General features: G+C 40.5%; 1 protein-coding gene across 10 annotated transcripts in view; it reads right to left on the reverse strand.

Moving 5' to 3' along the window:
• Positions 1 to 214: 214 nt before the first annotated feature.
• SH3D19 (SH3 domain containing 19) overlaps positions 215 to 25,818 on the reverse strand; it is an 85,493-nt gene continuing 59,889 nt past the window's right edge. For 7 of the 10 annotated variants that reach the window (XM_064510808.1, XM_064510806.1, XM_064510813.1 and 4 more), the window contains 13 exons: positions 22,345 to 22,452; positions 18,834 to 18,946; positions 16,360 to 16,418; positions 14,295 to 14,559; positions 13,094 to 13,162; positions 11,727 to 11,799; positions 11,253 to 11,410; positions 8,897 to 8,955; positions 6,989 to 7,194; positions 6,672 to 6,724; positions 5,951 to 6,137; positions 4,944 to 5,041; positions 215 to 3,590 (listed from right to left, as the gene is read on the reverse strand). In XM_064510808.1, coding sequence (XP_064366878.1) covers positions 3,474 to 3,590; positions 4,944 to 5,041; positions 5,951 to 6,137; positions 6,672 to 6,724; positions 6,989 to 7,194; positions 8,897 to 8,955; positions 11,253 to 11,410; positions 11,727 to 11,799; positions 13,094 to 13,162; positions 14,295 to 14,559; positions 16,360 to 16,418; positions 18,834 to 18,946; positions 22,345 to 22,452 — 1,565 coding nt within the window. In that variant the 3' untranslated portion in view covers positions 215 to 3,473. The remainder of the gene's footprint in view (positions 3,591 to 4,943; positions 5,042 to 5,950; positions 6,138 to 6,671; positions 6,725 to 6,988; positions 7,195 to 8,896; positions 8,956 to 11,252; positions 11,411 to 11,726; positions 11,800 to 13,093; positions 13,163 to 14,294; positions 14,560 to 16,359; positions 16,419 to 18,833; positions 18,947 to 22,344; positions 22,453 to 25,818) is intronic. The other 3 variants (XM_064510810.1, XM_064510809.1, XM_064510811.1) reach the window with 3 other exon arrangements.

The raw sequence follows: 25,818 nt of genomic DNA on the forward strand, positions 1-25,818 counted from the left end.
AAACACACCTGAAACTGAAGGCTTGATTAAGCTGTGTTAGAGTTGTCAGGAGCCTTTGGGGGGTTTTGGACTACTCATGAAAGGATGCAATACTGTACTATATTAATTTTTTTTAGCTCTTTCGTTAAAAATCTAAGCAGAATAAAACCATCATGCCAAGTGGAGACCTCAGCTCTCCACAATATACAACGATAAAAATGCAGTCATGACTTAATTATATTTAAAAAAAAATTTACTGGTTAATTACATCTTTAATTTACAGTGGTACCATAACAAACTTAGTGGACTTGTAAAAGTTTACTTAACACACTGATATTTGTACACAAAACAAAGTCTTCCTCCTAAAGGTATTTCCAGAGGATGGGTCAAACAAGAGAAGCCTTGAGTGTATCAAAACCATTCTCTATCCTACTAATGTGTCAGGCCCTAGCTGAATTTCAAGGTTACATCTGAGATTTGCTACTATGCTGCAGGTATGATTTGTGACCTCATTCCTACTTTGGTACAAATTATGTACTGTATACTTTCTGTAAAAGCCAAGCAGTTAATTTCCTTCATTTTTAACAAAAAAAATTGATTTTAGCTGACTGCAGTAATGCACACAGCCTTCAGATGGCACTCCTTGCTCTGAATGTCAGGCTTTGCTGCTCTTCTAGCCCTACATAGTAAGGAGGAGAGGATTAAAGTAAAGCAGAGTGGGTTTATCTACTGACAGGCACAGACTTTAAACACCGAACGTAAGTTACAAAAACAACTGATCAATGTACAATTATAAAAATAGGGGGAGAGGAAATTGAAAAAATATAAAAATTTAATTCTACTTTAAGACTTGTATCAAAATTTTAGAAAACTGCCAGACAAAAAATAAGTAAACATCATACACTTAATCCTCACCTACCTCCACAATGATTACGTGTATCTTTGGAGGACTTGGGTATTCTGTTTTATTTATTTATTTTATTTTGTTCTCCCCTTCCTGTGCTTACAAGAGGTTCATGAAGTGCCCTGGCAGGGGTCATGGAGAAGCAGCATGTTTTAATAGAGTGATCCACTGAAAGTTTGTGGCTGAGAAGGCTTGCAGCAGTCAGAAACCTCTCTCTCTCTGCTTCCTCAGAGTCCTACAGAAGGAAATAGATGTTATCTCTGAATAAACAATAAGAATCTTTGGCCTTTCCTGGCAGGAGAGCTTGCGGAGTGGGAAGCGTTGTCCTCAGACGTGGTTTGTGTTAGTCTGATTCCACAGGAGCTCAGGACGGGCTCGGCGGTAAGGTAAAACTGAGTAACAGCTGTATAAATTGTCTTGTTTCCATCTTTGTGGAATAGCACAGGGTTTATAATTCTGTTTTCCTAATGTTAATCCCCTTAAAGAGTAAAAATCCAATTCTCAGCTTGCTAAAGCTGTGTGTGATCTTCATCCCCCAGATGCGGTAGCAAGTACTGATGCAGAATAAACATGTAATGCTCTTTCATGAAACTTCGAGAGAAGCTGCGGTGGTAAACCGGAGCGCTAATGACCGCGTCTGCATTTGCAAGCACTGTGGTACCGCAGCGCCCCTCGGGAGCAGAGCGGTGCTGAGGGTGTCCGGGCTGCACGCACTTCAGCGGGGGGTGGCAGCAGGTGAGCTCCGGCCTGCGCGCGCGATGCTGCACACCCATTCCCTGCTGGGGAGACTTTCGGGGGAGTTTTGGCTGAAAGCTTGCGCCTGCTGCCATGGGAACAACAGTGCGCTGAGTGGGGAGGGCTGCCCTCAAGGTCCGGCTCGCTTACCTGCAGCTAAACGCTAATTTAGACGCAGCCCAGCCTACTGTAGCTGTATGTCTTCGTTGCCGTACCTGGATCTCCCATCGATAAACCTTTAAGCAGATACGTGACTAAATCAAACTCTCCCAAGGTCAGTCATGATGATGCGAGTTTCCACCATCTCCACTTGCACTCAGCTACTGGCCCTTTTGGCCGCCTGAACTTTCCAGGCCTGCAAATAAGCATTTGTAAGCAGTGGTCCTTGGGAAAGGCGTCACCTCCCTCGCTGAAGTAAGAACTCATGCTTAACAACTTATGTTTCCTTTCTTACATGGTACAAAAGCAATGGATGGAATACTGTCAATGCTGAAAGAGCCAACCACAGCATAATTTTGTTTTATATTTCAGTCTGGTAAGTTAGCTATTAATCAAGATACGTTTAAACTAGTTTGTCAGGGGCCAAGTGTCATGAGAAGTAGTTTACTTCTCGAAGTTCTTATAATCTGAAGCTACCTCAATCATGTTTGTTTTAGTTTATGTACTTCAAATTGCACTGCCTTTTACTAAATTATTTTGTTACAGCTTCTTGAAGTAACTTCTCCCCAGCTGCTTGTTTTTTTTCCTTCCCTTAAGGCCTTGATAAACCATTTATAATGATACTCAGTATAGCAGTATGTGGTAACAAAGTGAAAATGAATCCCTGTGGCTGCTGAAAGCTAAAACTGAGGCTGTTTCATATCCTTCACGTCAAGGATAGGAATAGCATTACTGAAGTATGTTCCAGTGCTGGAGAGTGACAAATGAAACGCAGAGCGAGTGAGGACTGGCTTTCCCTGGACGTACAGGAGGAGGGGGGGGGGGGCAAATAGCCTAACTACTGCAGAGGGGGGATCTGAGGAAGCTTGTGCTGGACACTGCTTATTGATTTAACTTCAGCCAGGAGAAGAAGGGTAGGGTGGTGCTTGAAGAACAGCAGATCATGGAAAAAATACCCTACAACTGCAAAGGACTGGGGGGGTGGGAAGGTTTAAGAAATGACTTGCACTGGTTTAAACACTATCAAGAGGCAAAACACTTAAATTTTACTTTTCTGATCCCCCTGTATGAACAGTTTTAGCAGAGTACTACACACAAGGATTCACTTCTGAGTTTTTCCTCTATCATTATTAGATTTGATAGTTTTCTACAGAGATAAGTTATCTTCCTTATCATCTAAGTCATAAAACAAGTGGATTCTACTTCAATGTGGAAGTCAAGCAGTAATAAAACCTGAATATTGAACTTGATCTACATACTGAATGCTGTAATTATATCTTAAAAACTATTTTTTAATTTAGATTTAAGAAACAGTTTTTAAAGAAGCTCAAAGAAGCTTATTTTATGCAGACTTTATACATGATAAATGTACTACCAGACAGTAAACTTAGTAGAATGTTAAGAACAAGTTAAAAATTTAAGTGAAAATGGTACTTCACCACCATACTTCCCTCGTTGGAATCTGCTAAAAATCCTGCTTTTACTTACTCTCAGAGCATTCATGAAGCATGACTGAATACACTGTCACAAAAGACTAAAATTATCGTATCTGACTTCAAGATACGGGTATGACTGTCTAGAAAAAGTAGTGCAAAACATTTTGATAGTCAAAAAATGGCAATGTCCTTGTTTGCTGTGCCTTTGGGATGGAAAACATTCTCTCCCACACGCAGGGAGCACGAAGGCAGGCAACGCTTTATGGTGTTTTCAAAATTTGAACAAAGTTTTTGGGAAATATCCCAGATTTTCCTTGCATCTCTCCACTCATCCAGTCCTCATCTACAGATTCCAGCTCTGTTATCGTATCGCCTGCCTGCAAGAGAATGAGTAATGTGAGCCAGGACAGCTTACTGTAAAATGTTAATGCATGCAAAGCTGATGTTCTTCAGAAGCAGTTTGTATCAATCACACAGAAGACAAGTAGGACAAGGTCAGTCTCTCTTCTCCTGGTAGTTAGGCCTCTTTGAGACTACATTTGCCAAAAAGGGTTCTAACTCCTATTAAGGTAAGCAAAGACCTGTCATATGTTGAAAAATCACCACTTTCTGGAAAGAAAAAGTAGTACACCTAAACAACTTCTTGTGTTGCTCAAGCGCTTTAGGGTAGGTATGTTAGCTGGCCTACAGGCTGCTGCCTTACGCACTGTTTGAGCATATTCTCGCTTTATTAAAGGGTTTCTTCAAATGCTTCAAAGCTTTTCTTTCAATTTAGTCCCATTATTTCCAGCACTTTTGAGCTCTCCTCTCAGTAGAAGTTCCCCAAAAGGTATGCAGCGGTCTAACTTCAGTCTGGTCTTTCAAATAAACTCCAGATCTTGTTTGATCTTTGTTCCTGTTTTCATCTTCCCATGCCCCACCCTTCATCTGAAGTATTGTCATAGCCCTCGCCTTTCTTCCAGTACCTCAGAGTCCCCCTTTTCCTCTTTAAATAATCACCTATTCTTTCAGCATTGCAAGCTCCTAATGCAGAAACTAATTATCTTGCCAGCCTTAGAAAGAGAAAAAGAGTATGTTCTTGCTAATAAATGCTCTTTTGGACCTGCTGTCAAAGTCTGCTGCTTCTCAGAAACTTGCTTTTGAGGATATAGTTATCTAAATCATGACTTGCAATCTAAAATGGCATGCTGTTTCTTATTCATGCTTCTTAACATTATCTAGGCATCCAGCAAGAATTGCATTTCTCCCCTTGCCCCCACAGCAATTACGTATCATGCTGCCAAACCCTTTTGGAGTCCCAGACTCTTCTATACTACGCGTCCCTTAGAGCCATCACTGCTGTAACACTGGTGCTCTTGCTGTTATCACACCTTCTCTGCTGCCTTTCTAATTAAACAAGAGGCTCCTTTAACTGTATCAACTGATCAAGAACTGAATATAGCATTTCTGCAAAATGAGGGTGGCTTTGTTTTGTCAAGTTTGCTGGAATAGTTAAGTCGGAGGTAGACTGATTCCTGACCTTTTTTCAGTGTCTCCTGTTCCATATTGGTGAAATCTTTGAAGTTTTGGTAAGGACAAAACCTTCGAGAAAGGCTGTTTATCAAATATGTTAGTATTTATTCCTCATCCTTGTGCTTCATTCATTTTATGTCTGTTTTTAATACAGATAAATCCTTTTTAAGCATTCCTTATGACCACAGGTTTTAAAAATTTGGTTAAGAGGTACTTACTCTGAATGAAAGCTCATCTTCATTTTCTCCATGAAAATTATAAAGAGCTTTGGCTTTTCCTTTCCTGCCTCCTTGAGATTGTGACGTCTCTACCCTGGCTGCAGAATACAGACAACACAAGTTATTTGGGTTGGAGTGAACTACATATCTTTGTTTCTAGAGAAGTTTCCTGTCCTCCTTGTGGTCTCTCCCCAGTACAGTGCCCACTGCTGATGTTTAGTAAATGCAGGGTCCTGCTGGGGGAAAAAAAGCCTGTCTCTACTCATGCCAGTTCATTTTACGGTACTAACTCATTCTCATGCCCTGCTTATAAAGGGGCTACATTTAAAGTCAACTTTCTTAAACTTTCCAATGGCAGTATTGAATGAAAGCTGTATTTTCCTCTTTGGAAGTGAAAGTGGGTTTGTACAGCTGCACTTCCAGGTAGGTGGGCTTTATTCCTGCTTTGCTTTCACTCATGGCTTTACTTTCAAACTATGAAAAACTTGATTGTTTGAGTCCTCTGAGAAGGTTTTGACTGCATGGATTCTAGGGAAAAGGAGCAGCTTTCTCTAGGGAAAAGAGAGCCAGCAGTTAATCTCCTCTTCCACCAACACAATTACAGTAGTTTTGTGGGAAGACTGAGCAGTTGCAGTAGTGTTTCTGTCCAGCTGAGAGAGACTCTGGGTCCCCACCATCATTTACAGCCCTGAAGTCCTACGGAAGATAGCTCAAGAGCTGCATGAGTGAAAGGGAGGAATCGGACTGTGGCTGATGGCCCTGTTTTGCCGGTGCCCAAACCAACCATTTCAGAACCTAAATCACGCTCCCCAGATTACTTGATGTCTAAAGCACTATATTGCCATTATTTGTGATAATACTTCAGGACCTGGTTTAGCTTTAGGATATTATATCAGAGGTGTCACGTGGCTTGTAATGCAATGGAATAGTTGGCTTCTCCCCAAACTCAGTATCTTACGGTCACAACCTATGAAATAATGATTTGCCTTCTAATAGGAGCACTGTACCTGAGAAGGTCCGAACAAAAACTGCTGGGAAAATCCCTTCCTTTTCATTCAGTCTTCCTCTGTACCACTCTGAATCTACTTGTTCCAGGATTTGGATGCAGTCTCCCTTTTTAAAGGATAAATCATCTTTGGTTTCTGCTGTAAAATCATGAAGTGCTTCACACCACTCTACTGAATGTCTGTTGTTCTATTAAAGTGAACAACAACAACAAAAAATTAATTTCCGAAGCGTTAATGGAGACCATAAGCTCATCAATTCTGGTGAAAACAGGGGCAGACTTGGATATCCTGACTTTTCCCTCATACAATCCCGTCACTGCACATGTAGACTAGAATGGCATTTCAGTAATTATCACAGAACTCTGCCTGTGCTCAGAAGCATTCCTTTTTATCGTTAGTGGCTGGAGACAGGATTAATAAGAAATTCAAAATTAATCCACTGCAACAATACTTAAAAAAAAACAGAGCTAATGAAAACTTTGCATAGGCGCAAAGGATTAAAAAAAGAAACTTAGGTTAATTTGCAAGAAGTTATAAATTTATCAATTTAGACCAACTGTCACATTTCTAGATGTAACCATGCAACACTATGCAACTGTGGGAGTTGTGTTAAGTTTGCAATTTAAAGCTGTGCAGCAAATCTGCCATTATAATAGAAAGTCTGTGTAAGTCGATGAAAGATCTACATAAACTCTGGCCCCAGCCTATAAAATTCTATTACCTGAGGGAGGGAAGAGGAAACTTCCATCTTGTTCTTCAGTGATGCTCCTACACCTGTGTAGCAAAGGACAGCTTAGAATAGCAGCAGTGACTTTCAAAATGTTACTAATGCTGGAAATTTTAAATATTTGAAGTAATTATTAAGAACAACTTTTAAGTCCTACTATTTCTTATGTCTTCTCTCCTCTTTCCAACTCCTTCCCCCGTGCATTTTCCTTTTGGACTTTTACCCTATATCTTTTTATACTACCTGTATGTATGCAGTACAAAACTATGTTCTTGAGGAAGTTTTTTGCAGGGTTGCTAACATATTCATACCTGTTTCTGGCAGATCTTCAATTACTTCCACAAAATTCAAGGGGAAAATTCCAGATGTGCCTCTGAGCTCTCCTTTGGCCCATTCTTCATTTACATATTCTTTAAGGATAATAGTTTCACCTTCTGAAAAACTGAGCTCATCTTTCTGGTCTCCAATAAATTCGAATCGTGCAATGCATCTTGGGCCTCTGTACAAACAAGAAAAGCTATATATTTACTATTATTATCCACTTAGTAGTAAGAAGGCAGCATTATACAAAAAAATGATTGATATTATTTCATTAAAAAAGGGGAAAGAATGCACTGAAGATAGAACAGGTGGAAAACTTGGGTCTAACTCTGGTTATCTCTGCTCTCTAAGGAGGATGAATATGGTGTTTGAAGGGGCTGGATCAATACATGCTTTTTGCATTCAATTCCTGGTTGCTGCAGTATTTGGCACAAGCCCTTCTTTCTCTTCCAAAGGTAGCAAGAAAATCACCTTGATTCTGGGCTGTTAAGGGTTTGAGGGTTTTTTGAGTTGGCATCCAATTCAGACACAGTCAACCATGGCGGGGGGGGAGGCTTCTATTTGTCCCAAGTTTCAAATATATGGAGGTTTCATAGGGGAAAAGTAGTTTTTATGTACTTTGACAAACTTTATTCTGTACAATCCATTCCAAGGGTGGGAAAGTAAGTTATCTACCTAAGAGAGCAGCATTCATACATCTGTTAAGTTTAAAGAATTTGGTATGATACTGAACAGTGAATTAAGCTTTTTTTCCTAGCTTAAATAGAGTGAAAAAAATGTTTTCAATAAAAATTTGTGGACTACCATAAACACCATGCCAGAAAAGCAGAAATAGTAGAAATAGACTTTACTTCTTTCTACAGCATCATTTAATCAAATGTAGAAACTTGATTTCCACCCACCCACCCCAGTCATTCCTTCCTAAAAGGTTCAGGACGGCTGTATTACTTTGTTTTTATTTGTCAGTTGCAGGAGCAGCTTTTAAAAATAATATTTCAGTTAAGACAAGTCAAACTGTTAATTCCATTGATACTAGTCCCCAGCTCAAGCTGTGCAAGGTTGTTTGGTTTCTCCAAAGTGAAGACTCGCATAGCAGGTCACCTCAGCCTGACTCTGCTTTAATCACTGTTTAAACTTCACTTGGTTGTGAAATCCAACAACCCATCACTGAGTAGAAACACTATGGAAAGTTATTCCTTGTCCGCAACTCTTACAAGTTGTATGCAAACCAGAAATGAAAGTGCTTAACCCTGCAAATAAAGTGGTTGATGCATAGCCCAGTACATCTGAAAATCTGGTCTAAGAGAATCTCAGATTCACCTGTATAATTACAATACTTTAAAGTTAGATAGAGCGCTCTACTTAAAGTATAGCTATATTCCGGTCTATTTCTTCTTAATCTGTCAAACAAGCAGAAGCCCTGGAACGTCACCTCTTATTTAGGACGTGGGAGGAAAGTAACACAGCCAAAATCAGGAGAAAAGAGGACAGCGCGATGCTGCTGAAGTTAACCAAATAAATGCTTCAACTTTTCTCTAAATAATTTTTAGGATAAATTATGGGAGCTGCTCTTCTAATAGAGCTAAAGAGGAGGGAAAGGGAGTGAAGGGGGCTACATCTGTTTAAACAGACTTATTTTAAAGAGAAAAGTGATCAACTGATTTTTTTGAACCCATTAAGTGAGTTTTTAGTTTTTAATCTTTTACTTAAATGGAAAAGTCTTATTAAAACTTCATAAACTTTTAAAAATTAAGCTGTCAAAACATTAAAATATATTTTGGTGAGGTAGCCGTTAACCATATTAAGTTCAGTGCAGATGACACCAGCTTCCAATTTATCTTTCTTTTTACTTCCTAATAAATCAAGATGAAAAAGAAAGTAAGATTTATCTGACTCACTTAATAGAATGTGATGAACAGAGTATTTTTTTCCTGTTGTTTTCTTCTGGAACATCAATCTAATAAGAAAAAATACATACATGTAACTATAGTAAACTTAGCTGTTGTTAAAAATCATCTATTTGCAATTAAGCATCAGCTCTAGTTGTGACATCCATGTGACACTACACAATCACTCATATGCTCTGATATACGACTGTATTTATGAGCTTTTTGGTTTTTTGTACGTCTAATTTCTCATTTTTCAACATCATGCAAACAAGAAGCACTATTTAATGCTTCTATTATTAGTATGTTTTAATATTTCTACTGTGCGTGGTTGATTGACAGAAAAATGGGACTGGATGCTACTACATAGCACCAAACTCAATTGATAATTGCTGTGTGATCTACTAGCACAAAAAAAAAAATCTCACAATAGACAAAATTACTGTTTAGATGTTTGGGGTTTGGTAGTCCAGCATTTGCCATCTGTACTCGAAACAAAAACCTCTCACTTCAGCATGGATGCAGTGGCTGTGTACAAAGAAAGGTTAGTCTGGAAAAAAACAAAGTAATTGTTTTCATCTCATTTGCAGCTAGGCACCATGTGCTAATTATAAGACTTGGAGAAATCTAATTAAAACAAAATCACTATGTACACATCACACAGCCAGTTCCTTATCGCAAGAGGCCTGCAATTGTATTTTTGTTATGATACGAAGGATGGCTGACGAGATTGAGGCTAAGACTACAACCCTACAAACCCGAGCTAGGGGTCTTGGGTCACCGCTCCCTGTCACATAAGCCAGTGCCCATAAAAACAACAAGAACCTAATGTTTGTGGTGCTCTGAAAGTTTTAAAAGAAATAATAATAATGTATTGTTATTGGACATTCAGACATCAACCTGCTATCCAGCTCAATATTGTGAGACACACTGTACTGTACAGAGACCTTGCATCCAGATCACATCTCTGACATGAATGAGCAGGAATCAGAATTTACTCAGTAAATTAGTCCAGGTACTGTTCTCTTTCCCTAGTAGCTTTTTCAAATTTTGATGAAACAAAAGACTTTTGTACTCAAAGGGCAATTGTCTTTCAAAACTAAAACAAAAGTTTGAAAAGCATCTTCCCTCGCTTTTATGAAATTCTACGTTTGTATCAACGCTGAATTTGCCCCAAATATTCATTCCATTAACACAGTCTTTTTTTTAACTAGTCATCAGTAATGAGAACCTGCACATTAAATCGGTTGTGTAGAAGAGGCTAATTGATTTAGCTAGCAAATCTTCCTTGTGGAAGCAAGTTGAGCGTTGTTGCATTATTTCTAACCATGAATCTGTTTTTTTTTTTTGTTCAGCAAGTTTTCAACTGCTAAAATTCCTCTACAATCACACCACCACAAACTCAACAGGCACCCTACCTAACACGTTGTGATGATTACCGAATATTTAGTATTTTCGACGTAGCAGCGGTTCTCATCTCCTGCCAGCTGCCCCAGCTGAACACAGGCTTTTGCCGTCTTTAACGCCCAGCCCAGCCGGCCGCCTTCACTGCAGCCTGGCAGCGGTGCAGCGCTGCTCCGGGCCCGGGGCTGGTGAGCACGGCACAGCGGCCCTCTGTGCTGCTGCAGAAGGGACTTCACTCTTAAGAGGCCGGCAACGGACACAACCCAGATTTTTGAGGCACCGAACCATCCTCTATCTCTGTCCAAGATGAGCTGCCCAATTTGTATCAGCTGGGCTCCAAAACGGTACCCGTCTCTCGCCCGCAGCTCACAGCGAAGCGTCCCACTCAGCGACAGGCTTGCTTACGCTGCTCGGCTGCAGTAACAGCCTCCCTGCACTGTGCCAACGCACCCATTTGTGCTCCCTCCATACGGGGAGCACAGGGGACGCGATCCAGGTGAAAAATAATTTTGGAAAGGAAAACAACGCTTTGTTGGGCTGAATTGCTACCCTGCTCCAGCACGCTACTTGGCTGTAAAAGCACTGACCCTGGAACAGGTCAAGGGGACAAGAGCGAGAGAGAAGCCGGGGCAGGGGGCAAAAAGCAATCACCTTGCTGAATTTTGATTCTTAAATGCAGCTGGGAAAAATAACCTGCTGTACAGTCCCAGAGAAACTACCCCCGTTAACAGAGGAAATCTGGTGAGGGCTGTGGTTTTCCCACTCGGCTTGAAATTAACAGGAACATAATACCCAGACCATAAGTGGGGCTGCCAAATCAAGCATCTTTCAAATACCATGCAAACACGTTGATACCTCTTCTGTGCTGCCAGAGGGAAAAGGGGTTATTGAAATAGCGAATGGAATAGAACACACAGGAGCTATAGTAAACTGGAACCAGAAAACAAATGCAGTAGGATCTTACATAGCAGCATATACAAAGCCTACATACAACTACTTTAACAAAGCTGGCAGGAAATATCCCTGTGCGATTCCCACATTTTCCTCTGTACCACTCAGCATCGATTTTCTCCAGAAGGCAAACGGTGTCTCCAGAATGAAGGTCCAAGTCATCAGCGTGCTCTGTAAGACAGCATCATTACAGTTAAAGCAGCTGTCACAGGTGCTGATTTTTTTCTAAGTAAAGCCTTCTTGATATGAATACCCCAGACAAAAGCAGAATGCGTTTTTAAAAAGCCTTAAATAAACACTGCTAAACAAGTTTAGTTTAACTAAAAGACTGGCCCAACTATAGCTAAACCCATGGATTCGAACAACTTCACACGCAGAACTTGCAGGCTGAGCTTCCTGATTATTTTTAAGTTGTAATTCCTAAGAAAATTCCCATGTTGAAAGCTGTGGAGTAAAACAAGCTTCCAAAATATTAACCTGTACTTACCCGCAGTAAAATCATGCAAGACTACAGCATGAGGCGCATTTCTGTCAGAAACCTTTGGAGAATTGTTTGAATCCTGTCAACAATAAATAAATCCAAGTAGTGTATAAATCATGAAAGATACTAATACAGATTCCCTGTTATTTATTCTGAAAGTCATTTTCTGATTTTGGACACAATATTGTTATGATATCATACCTTTGGAGGTGACAATCAGTATTAGTCACAGACTGATGGGTCTGCGTCCTGTATGTCTTTTACCAATATAAACCAGAAGGGATTTCACTGAAATCTATTTTTCATCTAGTAAAGGGGAGGCAGGGAGTGATCACAGCAACCTTTCCTAGTGCAGACAAAGCCTCAGCTCTCTGGAGCTATCTTAGCAACCCTCAAGGCAAGGGTTATGCCCAATTTTGTGTGCAGCAGTGTGCTGTTGCTTGCTGTGTCACCAAGTATTTTCTTACTTCCTTGCTTTGAGAGAGCATCTCAGCCCAACTATCCCTATAACACAGAGCAGGGGCAGCAGATCTGTCACCTGCCAAATATTTTGGAGGGGAGAACAAGCCACTAGGCCTTTGCTTACAGGAACATAACGGTGAGGATAAATGACAAGTTTGTTATGGGATCTTTATAAAGGGAAATTATGCTATCAATGCTGACCCTTCACCTCTATCTCACCCACTAGGCTTTTCTAGCCTGTACTGACAGTCACTGTGAATTACTTTGAATGTAATTCATTGCATGCAAAAAAAAAAGAAAGAAAAGAAAAAAGACAACTCTAAAAAAAATCCCCAGCATGGATAAAGATAAGAACAGAATAGTATGAATTACAACCGATTCCATAGAAATCTATTTAAACCATGGAGGTTTCTGATAAAAATCAAAAAGGCTGCTTATAGCTCAGTTACTTGTTAAAATTTATCCTGTAGTAATACAGTCATGCCCTAAAACAGGTTAAGTCCTATATAAGCAAAAAGAGAGGAAAATACTTTGAAATCCATACGTCAAAGCTAATTCACTGGTGTGTCACGTACAGCACATTACAAAACTAAATGCTTACCTTCTGCCCACTTTTCAGACATGCAGCAAGGGAAGTGAGAACCTTCATATGAGACAGAGGAACTTTACCAGCTTCCTCTCCATTCTGGCACTCCAAGTAATTACTGTCGCTCTGCTCCACAGCAGACTGTCCCCAGGCTTTAAGGCGCTTCATTTTTTTTTTGTGGTTGTTTTGTTTTTATTAAAGATTTAATAAACCACTACTATATTTTTCAGTGTAACTTTCTATAGCTTATGTTAAAGCATTCAATGCTTTAATATAATAGGAATCTTAATGATTAAATATGTATCAGTAGAGACACATGCTTTACCTTACAGGACAGTTCTCCATGGTTCCTGGGAAGAAAGTTTTCCTTGGCAACTCCATGAGGCACAGGTAGCTTGAACAGAAACAGAGGGGAACAGAACAGTTTGTTTCATTTCTAAGCATCTCAAATTTCTATTGCATGTGAAAATACTCAGATGATGGAACTACTCAGACCACCTACTATACCCATTTAGGAGTCTGGCAGAAGAAGATAGGTTCCTTTGGAAAGCATTCAAAACAAGTCTGCAGGCGGTATGAACTGCCTTTGGGAGAAACCTGAGTGTTGTCATCAGCTTTAAAGGTATCTTAGCCACCTAACTTACACCACGCCACACGGTACCTGATGTTCAGCAATGGACTGTAATACAGGAAAGCGTTCTTCTGTCACGGAGGGCACTGGAGAAACAGTCTGGGAGGAAAATTTCATAGACACTAACATGTGAGAGCAGGGAATTACTAGTGAACTGCTACTGGAAAAAAATCTCACCTATGAAATACGTCAAATGTTTCTTACATAAACACGAAGGAGTATACCAGATAGCAATCAACATGTTTCCCTTATCTCAGCTCATGTCCCTGCTCATGCTAAGATACCACTTTTTCTTTTACTCCTCCTCTCCACCAAGCATCTAAAGGCAGGAGTGCAGATCAAAGAGAAGGCAACAGAAGGCTTCCACTTTGGGCTGAATGTGGTTTTTATGCTACGGTTGTGTGTTCACTTCTTTGGCAATAGCACTGGTTCAAGCAGTCCCTAGCTCTGCTCACTAACCAGTTCTAAGCATCTAGAGGAAGACTCCTTTTTATCACTGATATTCATCTATTTATACTTCCTATCCTCTAAAAATGCACACAATACCAAAAGAAACACTTTAGAATGAAAAGGCATGGCATCAACAGGATGAAAGCCCTAGGAGGCACAGGCTCAGTCTCTGAGCTGATTGTGAAGGCTGACTTTTTTTTTTTTTTTAAATACACACACAGACACACACACACACACACACTTAGCATTTATATAGTGCTTTCTCCTCTGTTACATTCCATTGCATATTACTACTTATCTGTTAGTGTTTTCTAAGGAAGACTTTGCTGATAGATGAATTGTGACAGCCGTATCATAGTAACCTACCTTCATATTTTTTTCACTACTGTTTTCACCAGCACTGTTTTGTAAACAATAATCTCAGACAGAATATCTCAACTCTCACCATGTATTTCTTGTAGAGAGGATGACCTGGTTTAGGCCTAGGAGGTAATGCTGGATCCTGATTTTTTAAGACTTGGCTCTTTGCTCTCCTGGGTCCCAGTCTGAACTTGCTGGGTTTTTTATCACAAGCGATGTCAGACGTGGAACAAGAAAGAGGGTCCTTTAGGGAGGAGGTCTTGACTGCAGAGAGTTTTGGTGGAGGTGGCCTTCCAGGAACACCTTTAGGTGGGGGAGGTCGAGCCGGTATAATCCTTCCATCCACAGGCCTAAAAAATAGGGTGAACCATCAAAGTAATATACATCTTAGTAAGCCTGCCACCTTATCCTCCACCATAGCTTTAGCCATGGAGCACTGAATCAGGAAATCTGACTCACGATGACCTGTATGACTGTGGTACCTACAGCTCTCCAGGCATACATGAACCCTTCAGATACTGGGACTCAATGATCAAATCCTTAGACAGATTCTTTTACTACATATTTCCAAGTCTGCTCACCACTTCTGCTAATCAACGGCCTACTAGCTTTCTTGGGACCTCAACATGCACTGCAGATGTAAAATCTTGGCTACATGTGCTTATGGGCCCTGGAAGTAAAACTATTCCAAAAATACAATTTTGTTTGGGTGTTACTGGAAAATCTTTGGCCCCTTACTGCAACTTTCTGCTACAGTTCGTTCTCTCCCTCTCTCCCATATAGCGTAATTCAGCATAATTATTTATTAGCATGAAGTTCTCAACGATCCATAAAAATTGTCAAACCATAACAGAATGTGCACTAATGGGATTTTGGGGTGTCCTAATATGTCTGTGTTATCCACCACTTAAGAAGAATATTACCAGTTTATTACTGCACCCACTAGGAGTTCTCTATTGCTATTGAGCATGGATTTTTTTAAAAATTTCAAAGCAGATTTACACTTACATTCACTTCCACCTCCCCCCTTCTTTGCCTCATCCTTTTTTTAATTTTGACAAAAGAAGAAATTTCAATTTAGACTGTTCTAAATCTAGACACAAACCAACTCACATGTTTGTGAGGAGACTCAGGTAAACAAGAAAACCGTATCAGGCAAATCACTGAATTATTATTCCTTACTTTTTTTTTTTCTTAAATCAATTTGAGCAGAAAAGCAAAGGGACAAAATTTTTTATCTACTGCAATTCCAGAGAACCTCAGGAAAATCAGAAATACTGCTAAACAGATGAGGAAAAAAAGTAACAAACACCTAAGGGGCAATATTAAAGTGTTTCCACATCAGGTACAATCACACTCCTTCCTGCGAACAAACACTTATTATTATCATTAGACTAAGATTCATAACTGAAATAAGATTCTCTTCTCCTGACACTACGAACAGAGTAAACTCTGTGTTTAAACACACAGATTTACTGTGTGGATAACAACAGAGCCTTATTGGGTGTATCTCCCACCAGTTTGCCTGTGGCAGCCTGAATCTAAGGCTGGTCCAGCTACTTTCGCCTCTGCAGAACTTCCCTGTTAGTTCAAAAGAAAAAAAAAAAACAGAACAAAACAAGAAAACTTATAAAGGTTGTCATCGCTTCCGCAATTTCACTGGGATTTTAGGTCTGGAGTGAACAGCAGAGGCATTGTATAAACTAGCCACTGCTTCAGGGAAGGTGCCGGCCCAATATCTGTCCTTTTTGGGGAGGTTGCATCTGCCGCCTCCACTCCTTCACCACTCAGACCCAGCCACAAGCGCAAGGGCTGTTGATCAAAAGGTCAGCAACAAGCAGGAGGCGATGTTCCCCGTTCAGCTATGGGTGAATAGGTTAAAGATGCAGAAAGGAATGACTGTCAACAGCCACTGTACATCAGCTGAAGAGCCAAACAGCTGTCCTCCTATCACGTCCCTACTCATACTGACATGGTGTGAATCAGCTAGCTATGTGGTCCTGCCTATTTAATAGCGAGTGTATTAAAAATAAAACATACCCAAGCTTATTGGGTTAGGAACAGAGTTTGTAGCATCTACAAAGAGACTAACTGAGCAAACTAACATAGAAACACATCTTTTAAGCAAATCGCTGGAAAATGCTGCTCACCTCGCGGGTAGCACAGGTTCTAGGTGAGGTGTTCCAGCCTGTTCTGAATGATCCAACTCCTAAAGGAATAAAAAGAGACAAGACATTTCATTAAACCTAAGAAACAAAAAGGATCTCGTTTAAATGATGCATTTCGTATTTTAAATTATATTCTACAGACAAGAAAAATGAGTTTCTGGAGTTCTGGGAACACAGTAAAAAAAAAAAATCATGTTTTGTTCTAGCATTTTAAAGTCTTGATGGACATGCACAGAGATGTAAATAACCTGGCTGACTACCTGAATCACAGCTTAAATTGTGCATTAGGCATGAGCCAGCCCTCTTTTCCTACTACATTAAAATTAGGGCCTAAAAGCCAAGTTCAGGCCAGACAAAAATGTACAATTTCACTGCCTGTAAGATGCCAGTTTGGCTGCAAGTACATTATCAAATTTGATTTAACATTGACAGATGAAGCACTTAGCCTGGATCAGGCTTAGAGCAGAAAACATGATGTTGATGCAACTCACACAGCAAATAACGTTAGCTGTGATTCAAGAAGGCATCTAAATATGTTTCCTAAGGATCTAACAGGTAAGACCTGGGGAATCTTGCTTCGACAGATTAAGCAGTTACTGCTCCCAGTTGCCCATCCTGTCCCTGTCAGAGATTACTGTCCTGCAGCAGAGTCAGCGGAAGGAAACACGTGCCATGTCTGAAGGGCTCGGACCGCAGTAATGGATTAAGGAGTTACCATCCTTCTGCCTCCTGCAGTTCGTTTTCATCCCAGTGCCAGAGGGTACTGCCAGCTCAGTTGAACCAACGCAACTCTTTGTGGGACAGCTTAGTAAATCATATTGCTGAATCTGGGTTCGAAAATAACCTTGAACAAATAATTTTAAAAGGTCTGAACAGTCTCCTTTACTTAACTGGGGACACATGTGCTTGAAACTGGTGAAGAATTTCTCTTCTTTTTCCTCACCTAGAAAATACCTGAATGTATATTGTAGTAAAATTTTGACCTTTGACTAAGTCCCTAAATGCACGTTCTTGATTAATAAAAAGAAAACAACCTGCCACTTTCAGATGGGGATATCATCCTATTACCTAAAATTTTCCTCTTCTGTGTGAAAAGGCACAATCATGCCTCAACTGCGGCCTGTGCTAAACAGCTTTTATGGTTGCCAGTTAATCACTTCCACAGAGAAACAGTCCTAGTTTTGGAAGCGCTGGTTTATGCAATACTTTATTATGAATTCATTCTCAATATTCACCACTTAACAACAGAAATAGGTTGAAATAACATATTCAATTTGGAGTTTATATTTAGAGGGGGAAACTCAAAATAGGTAACAGATTGTTGAAAGATTAGTGTATGAAGCCCCCGCATTAAAGGCTACTGATGGACGTAACAGCAAAAAGAAGTTTTAATCTTTGCAAAGATAGGATTTAAATGTTTCGCTGGGTCTGATGCAGTCTTTTCTAAGAAGGAAAAATGAGATCCTCTGAAGCTTACCCGAGATCTTCCACACGTTTTTCACAACCGCCTGGATGATCACACAGTAAATGTTTCAGGGTTGTATTGTGTAACATGCTGTTTAGCGTCTTATATCTGGAAATTATTTCTTCAGCATTATTGAGAAGAGATAAGACCTCTAATAAACAGCCTCTTCAATCACAATGGTTAAAAAACACTTTATCCTCTTAGCAGAGGTAGTCACAAAGACATTTGTTGGCAGCTGTCCACCTAGCGAGGGTTTTTGATTTGATTCGATCTTGTTACTGCCTATGGTTTCCACAAGAATCTCTGCCATTCTTGCCAACACAGCTCTCTGCATTTGGAAATTCATTTGGCTATGCCACATTCTAGTTTATTTAGTAAATCTGTGTCAAAGGGCTTGCAGGATGCAGAACTATGATGTGTACCGTTACTATTTGCTCAGGAGTGAGGAGCAGAGCCCTCCTTTTTGAAACAGACTGTTCTGCTCAGGCTCTGACCAAACCAAGAGAAAACAACCGTGAGGGAAGAGCTCAAAAAAGCTGGCTGCCCTCCCCTTTCTGTCTACAGCACCATTTTCTTTTGATTTGAGATTAGCACAGATATAGCGAGGTGCCTTCTGTGTGAAGGTAAAAAAAAGTGTCTAAAGGACTTTGACAGGTTTTGACTATGTAAATCCTAGACTTCGAACCACTTTGCAGTGTTTTGAAAACTAAACCGTAGAACGCCATGGTTCCAGCCGCAAAGTACAGAAAACTGAAGACAGATGTGATCAAAGTTTAGTAAAATCAACAAAGTGCTTTTCAGAACTGAGAGCAGTTTAAATTATCTGATGAAATTAGAGGACACATTTAAAAGAGGCAAACCTTATATTTTTGAGTAGTCCCTTTCATCCTTTGGTCCTTCAAGTAACTTGCTTTACAAATGAGTGAGAGTCACAGGAGATTGTTAATCAAAGCAGACGAAGTTTTAACACAGGAAAACAGTTCTAACTTACCCCTTTTTTTACTTGACCACCATTGCTGGGTTTTCCCACTGTGATAGTAGAGGTGTTCCCAATTGGCTTTTCAGCAGGAAGTGGTGGAGGGCTATGTGGAATTTCATTTAAAGCTGTAAAAAAAGTTCCCAAACGAAAGCTTAATTAATAGTTTCTTTACAGGGACCAAAAACAGAAGAGAGAAAATCCACCTTGTTTTTGTGTGTCTATCACATTTTTGCGAACACAGCTGCCTCAAAGCCTGGGCAGCCAATGGGCAGGATCACTCAAAGACTAGCAGGGGAAAAAAAAGGATGCAAAAGGAACACCCTCACTCTGAGGCTGACCGTAGGACTACTTCCCCTTCTGCATAATGTACCTTCACTGAAATAACTTGCTGATGTCCTGCAAGTTAAGGGTTTCAGCTGCGATACTTGTTGCTAAAATAGTGGAGGGGTAGCATGGTTTCTACCCCTGGGAATGTCAGACTCATCACTGGATACCCTGAAACACCATCACCATCTCTCAGCCACATTTCTAAACTGGCTCACTTTTTTCAGCTGTCAGCTCCTGGAATATCCTTTAGACTGGAAAACAGCTGAGGGTTATTTCAAGTAACCCTGAAAGATCAGGAGACTTGGATGGAAGAATCACCAGAAAGGTAAAAGCAGAAACAGAAACTGTTGCCTGCTAGAAAATTCAGGGCGAGAGAAAGAAGAGAGAGAGACAGGAGTACCCTGATAGTCCTAAAAGAGCTAAGCAAATTTAGGACATCAAAGAGGAAATGGTACCGCTTTTATTATGGAAGAGAGACGACCTCCTTAGTCTCAATAAAGAACACAAAAAAATGTTAATTATCATATGAGATTTGCTTTAAATGCCTCTGCTATTGAAACCTGTGAAGCACATGGACCAGTTTTGCCAGCATATTTACCACTCAATTTGTCTTTACATGTTGGAACTTTGCCATCTATTTTACAGGGTATTTGTCTATCAAAATAATTCATTTCATACAACAAACTTCAGACACTTAAGGTCTTTCCGGCCTTGGAACTATGTAAAAACATGTATAGACACCCTCTACATTTACGGACTAATGACAAATATGAGGGGAAATTCCACCCAAATGAAAACTTTTGGTTGCTCATTTCATGAAAAGAACTCTCATGAAAGAAAGAAACCCACAAGAAGATGAAGTACTGTTTGTTTTTAATACTTCAGTTGCCTTGCCATGATCTAAAAGGCTGGTGGGATTTTTTAAAATGGATCAATTCAAAGATAAGTCTCTCCCTCAGTCTTAAGGGCAAGTGTTGGCAATGACTGAGCACAGGAAGAAAAAAAAAAAAGGTAAAGTTCTTCCACTCTTCTAAACCAGCGTGATGAGAAGTAAAAACAATGCCCGCCAGTAGCTGCAAGAGAAATTTCCTGTTATTATACCTTACTGATATATAATGAGCACTAGAGATTTACATAGATACCACTTCCAATCTTAATATATACACAGATGGCTTAATTTCTTTACCTTTACTCTTTATAAAAACAAAATTAAAAGCATTAAAGGAAGAAAGAAGCCTCAATAACCAGAAAGTAGGTGTTATTTTCAGTGATTTCTAAGTGTAAAAACTGAAGTGGAAGTTCAGTGCTGCCCTTGTAATCACAGCCCAGTAAAAGTGCTGATAGGGAACCACTAAAGCACTAGCTCAAATTCCCAAGCATCCAGGTCTGCCCCCTCTTTGATAGTGCTGGCTTTTTTGGTTTATTGGAGTTTTTCTTTTTGGTTTGCACTGGTCCTTATAGAACTAATCTCCCTCCAGTCCCAGGAATGCAAAAGACCCCTTGTACTGAGACCACGTGGCTAAGGCCCACCTACAAGGCAAATCCTATTAAATCCACGTGTGGAGGTTACACCTTTGCCCAACTGTAGCTGTCTCATTTTTAAACTTGCAACAGCTTACATTGCTACAGCAGCTCCTATCTGACAAAAGGCTATTCTGCTTACTTGTAACCTGCTCCTGTTCCTCCACATCCCATTAATCTTCCAGCCGCAGCCTCCTACAAAGCAGTCATTCACACCCCTCTGACAACTGCAGTTAAGTCCAGTATGACTGGCAGCCCCTTGCGGGAAGGTCAATCGCCACTAGAGAGCAGCAAGGGGCCAGTTTATCTACAAGTTCAAAAGAGAATCCAGTTAAGAAAAAGATAATAGTGAATTCGTCAGGTCATCTTTTTTTTTAAATGGAAATTACAAGGAAAGATTTCCTTTGTGGAGAATAATTGAGTCTCAGGTTCTTTATAGCGGTTCATAAACACATTTTTCCAATTGAAAAAGCTTTTTATTTATGCTCAGTTATTAACAGAAAGACTTTTCCTAACAGACTTATCTTCACTCTCCTCTGCATTTTTAATCATTTCCACTGCATTTCTCACATACACAAAGGAACAGAAAACCTAGAATTTGAGCAGGGAGGGGAAAGGGAAATCTTCTGGAAACAATGAAAGAACGCCTTAGGAACAATACCACCAGGACATCTTGTTCCTACAAATTTGGCTCTACACATACTCAGTGTAGTGAAACATGAGTTTGAAAAATGAGTTTTAAGAGTTATCTTGTGACATTTTTCCTAAGCGTCAACGATAAAACATACAGCTAAACGTAAGCAACTATTTACTGAAGCATACAAACACCTCTCACGCCTCTCTGATAAATTCCTAGTCTGTGAAGCATTGTCAGTGTTATTTCTAAAGCTGTAGAGGATTGGAGGTGGAAGGCATTAGGGATAACTACCAGAAACTATAGTCAGGACCTTTACACTACAGTGAACACATAAGGTTTTTGCACGCAAGTTCTTGCATGCATTTTTCACTCCCTCAATTGCTACCAAGCATCCAAGTTCCTGCATGCCTTTTTTACTCCCTCACTTACTACCAAAACACTACTGCTTAAATAGCCAGAGATTTCAGACCCAACATTTCCCTTGACCCTTGTTAATACAAGCTGTGAAAGTTATGTTTACATCCTGATGAAGCAAAATGTGTGTTTGAAGCAAAGCTTAATACACTGATGTTGGCCCTCTGACAAGTGCGGGCCCTGCTCCCAGGAAGCACGGGAACAGCATTAAAACATCCTCAGCTGAAGTCAGAACATGAGTCAACTTGACTGAAGATACAGATCAACAATACAGCTGAGCTGACTAAACTAGCTCGCTTCTGCTCCCCCACGCTTCGGTGCTGGCCCTTAGATCTCCCCCACTGTATCCCCTCCGATGCCTACAAGCTCTGCAAGATTTAAGGAGCATCCAACTCAGTGCAAGGGAGGGTGCCCACAAAGTAGCTGGGAGGCAGGGAGAGGAACAGGACTCCCTTCTCCCCCCCCAGCCCTCAGACTGCCTCAACTGTCTTGTCAAACTGTGCCATGAGATGCCTTTGATAGCTACTATAGCTAGTTAGCACCAATTCGATTTGTAAATAGTAAATCCCAGTTAAAAGGATTTCCTAATACAAATTTCTCAGATGATTCAGGAGAAGAACTTACATTTCCCGGGTTTAGCTGGGATTCGGATAACAGTGGGTTTCCGGGCTAAAGCTGGTTGAACCGTCTGTTCCTTTGCAGGCTCACTTTTGGAGAGGAGCTGAAATGGATCTAAATGCAAAAAAAAGAAAAAAAGAAAAGAAAGAGATAAATTAATATTTCTTTGCTTAACACAAATCTCACCAAGTATTGCTTTCATTACTAAGGATATTTGTATTTCATGCCTGAGGGAGTAATCAACAAAAATCTCAGTTTCCAGGGACAATAAACAACAGGCTGATGAAAAGAGAGTACTCAGCTCTCTCTTTTCTGTGCATCTGCATTCAAAGTTGTGTTAACATAAATATATTCCAGATGCCTTTTGAGATTATCCAAGTCACTGAACAAGAGCAACTGCATTGCTTGGTAGTAGGGAGCTGAAATCAGGATGGCTTTAGGGAAACACGCTCTAAAAGCAGTTGCTGTAATATGCAGGCATAACTGAACACATTGGCCAAAAAGTTTTAATCAATTAAATCTCGCCAAAGCTAAAAAGTCAGCACCACAGCAGATAAAATGCCTACAGAAAGAAAACAAAACAAAGCATTTAAACATTACACTGACTACAAAATATTTTTGCTGTAGAATAACTAATTCACCTTGAAGAGTGTGTGTAATTTTGCTGATTATAAACCTCAGATCAGGGGGAAGACTGGGAGTCCTCTTTGAGCTCTGCCCCTGTGGCTATCACTCATTCCTGTATAAGCCTGTCCAATCATTCAATCATTTTCCATCGGTAAGATAGGAGCAATGTTTTCTATGCTTTATGAATTTAAGCACTGGTCTCTTATTAACAGGCACAGGAACATATGTGCATGTAGAAGGCAGCTGTAAAAATACATGTGCATAAATAAAATCCAAATCAATTAGTCCTTTCTTAAGCAGACCTTCGTGTCAAAGAGCAATACTTCATTTATACCTGTTCTATGTTATTAACAAATGTTACCCTTTTCTCTGAATGCTACCCTTTTCTCCAGCATTACCAAAAAGTGCGGTAAAATGACAACATTTAAATGCATCAAAAATGTATAAGGTAGAAACTGGAGAAGCCCTCTGGCCAATAAATTCTCCATGACACATATTCATAGTCCCAACAACGGAGTTTGATCTCCTCTGGTGGCCTTTTCAGATGTAGAGCTCAATGAGATGTTATTTATGGAGTGTCAGAATCACTCGGAGCATGCTGGGCATCTCTTTAAATTCTTCGGGGCTTTTAATAAGACATACCCCTTCCCAAAACTCCTACCACACTTTCTGAACAAAGTTGGAAGCCTGGTATCTGGTACAATTCTACCTTTATGTTCAACACCTAGAAATAGCTTAAAAAAAAAAAAGAAGTACATAGCATGAAGTCATGATTTCTTACAGATAATTTTGGGTACTACAATATAATGCCTTTTATCAGTACATTTGAAATCTGAGTCTGGAAACGTAAGTTAGGTTTCAGAAAATTCGGAAGTGCATGAGTTTACTTATGAACAATCTTATTAAGAGCCATTAAGAGTTTTTAATTAAAAAAACTTTGGGATTTGTTTGAAGAGGATGAAAAACTAGCATACTCAAGCTCTACAATTCAACCAAACCAGGCTCAGTTAAACTTCGGATGGAGAAAACGCAGTGTAATAAATAGCATCTGCATCATGGTGCAATGGACTGCTCTCCTGCAGGCGGATGACTTGCGGTCCCAGCTCTCCCAGCCTCTGCTGCGGCTCTTCCTTCCCGGGCACTTCTGGGCATGGCCAGAGCCACCCCTGCCCCAGCTACCTGGCCAAGCCTCCCAGTCAGAGACAACCCGCGGCAGGGCCTGGGCGTGCTCCCCCTAGCCCCTTGCTTAGGGCTCTGCTGGTGATGGGTATTAATTACCCACAGCCGCGGGGACCGGGTCACGGTCCCTCTCAAAGCCAGGGCATCCACCCACCCACCATCTCCCAGATCTGCCGGGGTGCCTATCACACGTCAATCGTGAATCAAAGCGTATCGATTCTTGTCCACCTGCTATCCGAAAAAGCTTCGAGCACACACTTCCGGTGGCAAGCACCACGACCGGTCAGTGATCTGTCTACAGCTAAAGGCATACAAGACTACAGCTAAGGGCAAGCTCTGCTTACTGTCTGCACGCGAGGTGGCTCTGCCGTGTTGCGCCCAAAGACACTGGCGCATCTAGAAATTCGGCAAAGGCAGTCAACAGCAAGGGTAAAACTAACACCTCGTTTACGTTACGGATTACCGCTAGTCAGTAAAGGTAACACAGGTGTCTCTTCAGTGAGAGCTGTATCAGAGCATGGGTTTTGCCAGCAGACTCAAACATAGACCAGAACACGGCTGTAAGCACTCTGCCAGAATGGTAGTTACAGGAAACAGAAAAGCCTGCAGAGGTAATTTTATTTTATTCCTTTATAGTTATGCCTCTTAACCTACCAGCTCTTTAGCCACTGCTAAAATTTGGATTATCTTTAAAAAAAAAAAAAAAAAAAGATGTATCTGATTTTAAGTGTTAGGCTGATGTTCAGAATGGTTTTAGGGCAACTGAAGAAAACCCAAGCTTTCTACTCCTACGGAGGTAACACTCTTCCAGTTATCTGGCAACCCTCTGCCCGATTCAAGGCGCGATCCAGACGAGGAAGCAAGGCTGTGGGCCTCAAAGCCGCGCAGGCCCATGGGGAATCCCGAGGGGAAGGGTAAGCACGGCAAAGGCGACCAGGGCTGCCCCGTGGCTGCTCGACACAGCAGGAGAGGAGGGAAGATGCCTGCACAAAAAGCACCTCTTGAGTCAGCGCTCTGCACGGAGGTGGAGAAAGTCCTGCATGAACGATAAGGAAATAATTTTCAAAAGCCTCCATCTTATAAAGGCATATCCATAATGAGATCGAATGGGACGGACTACTCTAAACAACCAAAATAATCACAGGGCAATGTTCTTGTAAACGAGGAGATTTAAAATTGTTCAAAATTACTAGGTGTCAGCTGTTAATCGTTTCTACGGTTTCCTCCATCATTCAGCAGTTGGCTGAGGTTTCCACATCAATAATTGAGAGAAGCTGTTTTTAAATCTCAGTTTTTAACATTTTCCACCTGAGGCTCAGAAATCATTCCACGAACCTTATTTTTTTCACTCATTATCTGACGTGCAATTATACTGTTGTCACCTCATAATTAGTTCAAATCTCATTACCTTGTTTGCGCCATCCCATTCCCCCGTGTTGAGTCTGCAGCAGAAATTGGCTGAGTAAACAACTCTGCTGCTTTGTGCAATGGGGCTGACAGCATATAAATTTTTTATGTTGTTTAACAACGGTTGGGCATGGTTTGAGCATAATTCTTGGAAGTGTGAAAACAGAATTGTTAATATACTCATTTAAAGCATCTCAGTTCAAGGAAATTAACCTGCCAGGCATTCTTCATAATACATATCAGAAGACTTCTATCAATCTTTTTTTT

This window comes from Dromaius novaehollandiae, chromosome 4 (assembly GCF_036370855.1).
Source record: "Dromaius novaehollandiae isolate bDroNov1 chromosome 4, bDroNov1.hap1, whole genome shotgun sequence".
Lineage (NCBI taxonomy): Eukaryota > Metazoa > Chordata > Aves > Casuariiformes > Dromaiidae > Dromaius > Dromaius novaehollandiae.